This window comes from Oryctolagus cuniculus, chromosome 3, assembly GCF_964237555.1.
Source record: "Oryctolagus cuniculus chromosome 3, mOryCun1.1, whole genome shotgun sequence".
NCBI lineage: Eukaryota > Metazoa > Chordata > Mammalia > Lagomorpha > Leporidae > Oryctolagus > Oryctolagus cuniculus.
In genome coordinates this window covers 181,493,324-181,494,205 of record NC_091434.1, presented here as the reverse complement: position 1 = coordinate 181,494,205, position 882 = coordinate 181,493,324, and the positions used below count along the sequence as shown (strand labels likewise).

Genomic DNA, 882 nt, shown 5'->3' with positions numbered 1-882 from the left:
AGTCTGGCCCAGCCTGGCCATTGTAGCCATGTGGAGAGTGAATCAGTGGGTGGAAGACTTCCCTCTCTCTGTCTGTTTCTCACTCTCTATAACACTGTCTTTGTAATAAATAATAAATCTTTTTAAAATGATGAATGATATCATACTGGAATAAAATATACATGGAGTTATAAACTGTTGCACCAAAGTGTCAAAGAAAACTTACAGACTGGTGTTGGCTCAGATCCATTCTTCCTGTCCTGAGCTGATTTCTTGTGCATTTTGGTTTGGGCCATCTGGGGAAGGGGGCGTGGCCCCTGGTGACAGGAGGGCTCTGGTCCCAGGCAGGGAGAGAGCAGGCTCAGAATGACTCCCACAAGTGTCCCATTGCTGTTCTGTCTGCAGTTGGACCAAAAGAGCCCGCTGTCCCGCCCACTACCGCCATGAGTGTGGGTCCCCTGAGCTGTGTGGTCCTTTGTCTCCTGCTGGCAGGTGAGTCCAGGAAGAGCTCTCCAGGCCCGAGGGACAAGCCTTTCCACGGGGGCTGCATCATCTGCTTCTTCCTCCTCTGCAGGTCCAGCGAGTGCTGGTGTCACTCAGAGCCCCAAGTTCCAGGTCCTAAAGACAGGACAGAGCCTGACCTTGAGATGTGCCCAGGATATGAACTATGACAACATGTGCTGGTACCGCCAGGACCCAGGGCTGGGGCTGAAGCTCATCTATTACTCAGCTGGCCAAGGCACCCATGAGAAAGGAGACATTCCCGATGGGTACAACGCGTCCAGACCAAGCACAGAGGAGTTCCCCCTCACGCTGCTGTCAGCTGTCCCCTCACACACATCTGTGTACTTCTGTGCCAGCAGTTACCACAGCCCTGCACAGACACCTGCTGTCTGCACATAA

The 882-nt window shown here is 52.8% G+C and overlaps 1 gene segment (V, D, J or C); it reads left to right on the top strand.

Annotated features, from left to right (window-relative positions):
• The first annotated feature begins 422 nt into the window (after nucleotides 1–422).
• On the top strand, nucleotides 423–882 carry LOC138848891 (T cell receptor beta variable 6-5-like). The segment is given in 2 exon segments: nucleotides 423–471; nucleotides 554–882. Coding segments are annotated over 2 exon segments (378 nt in total).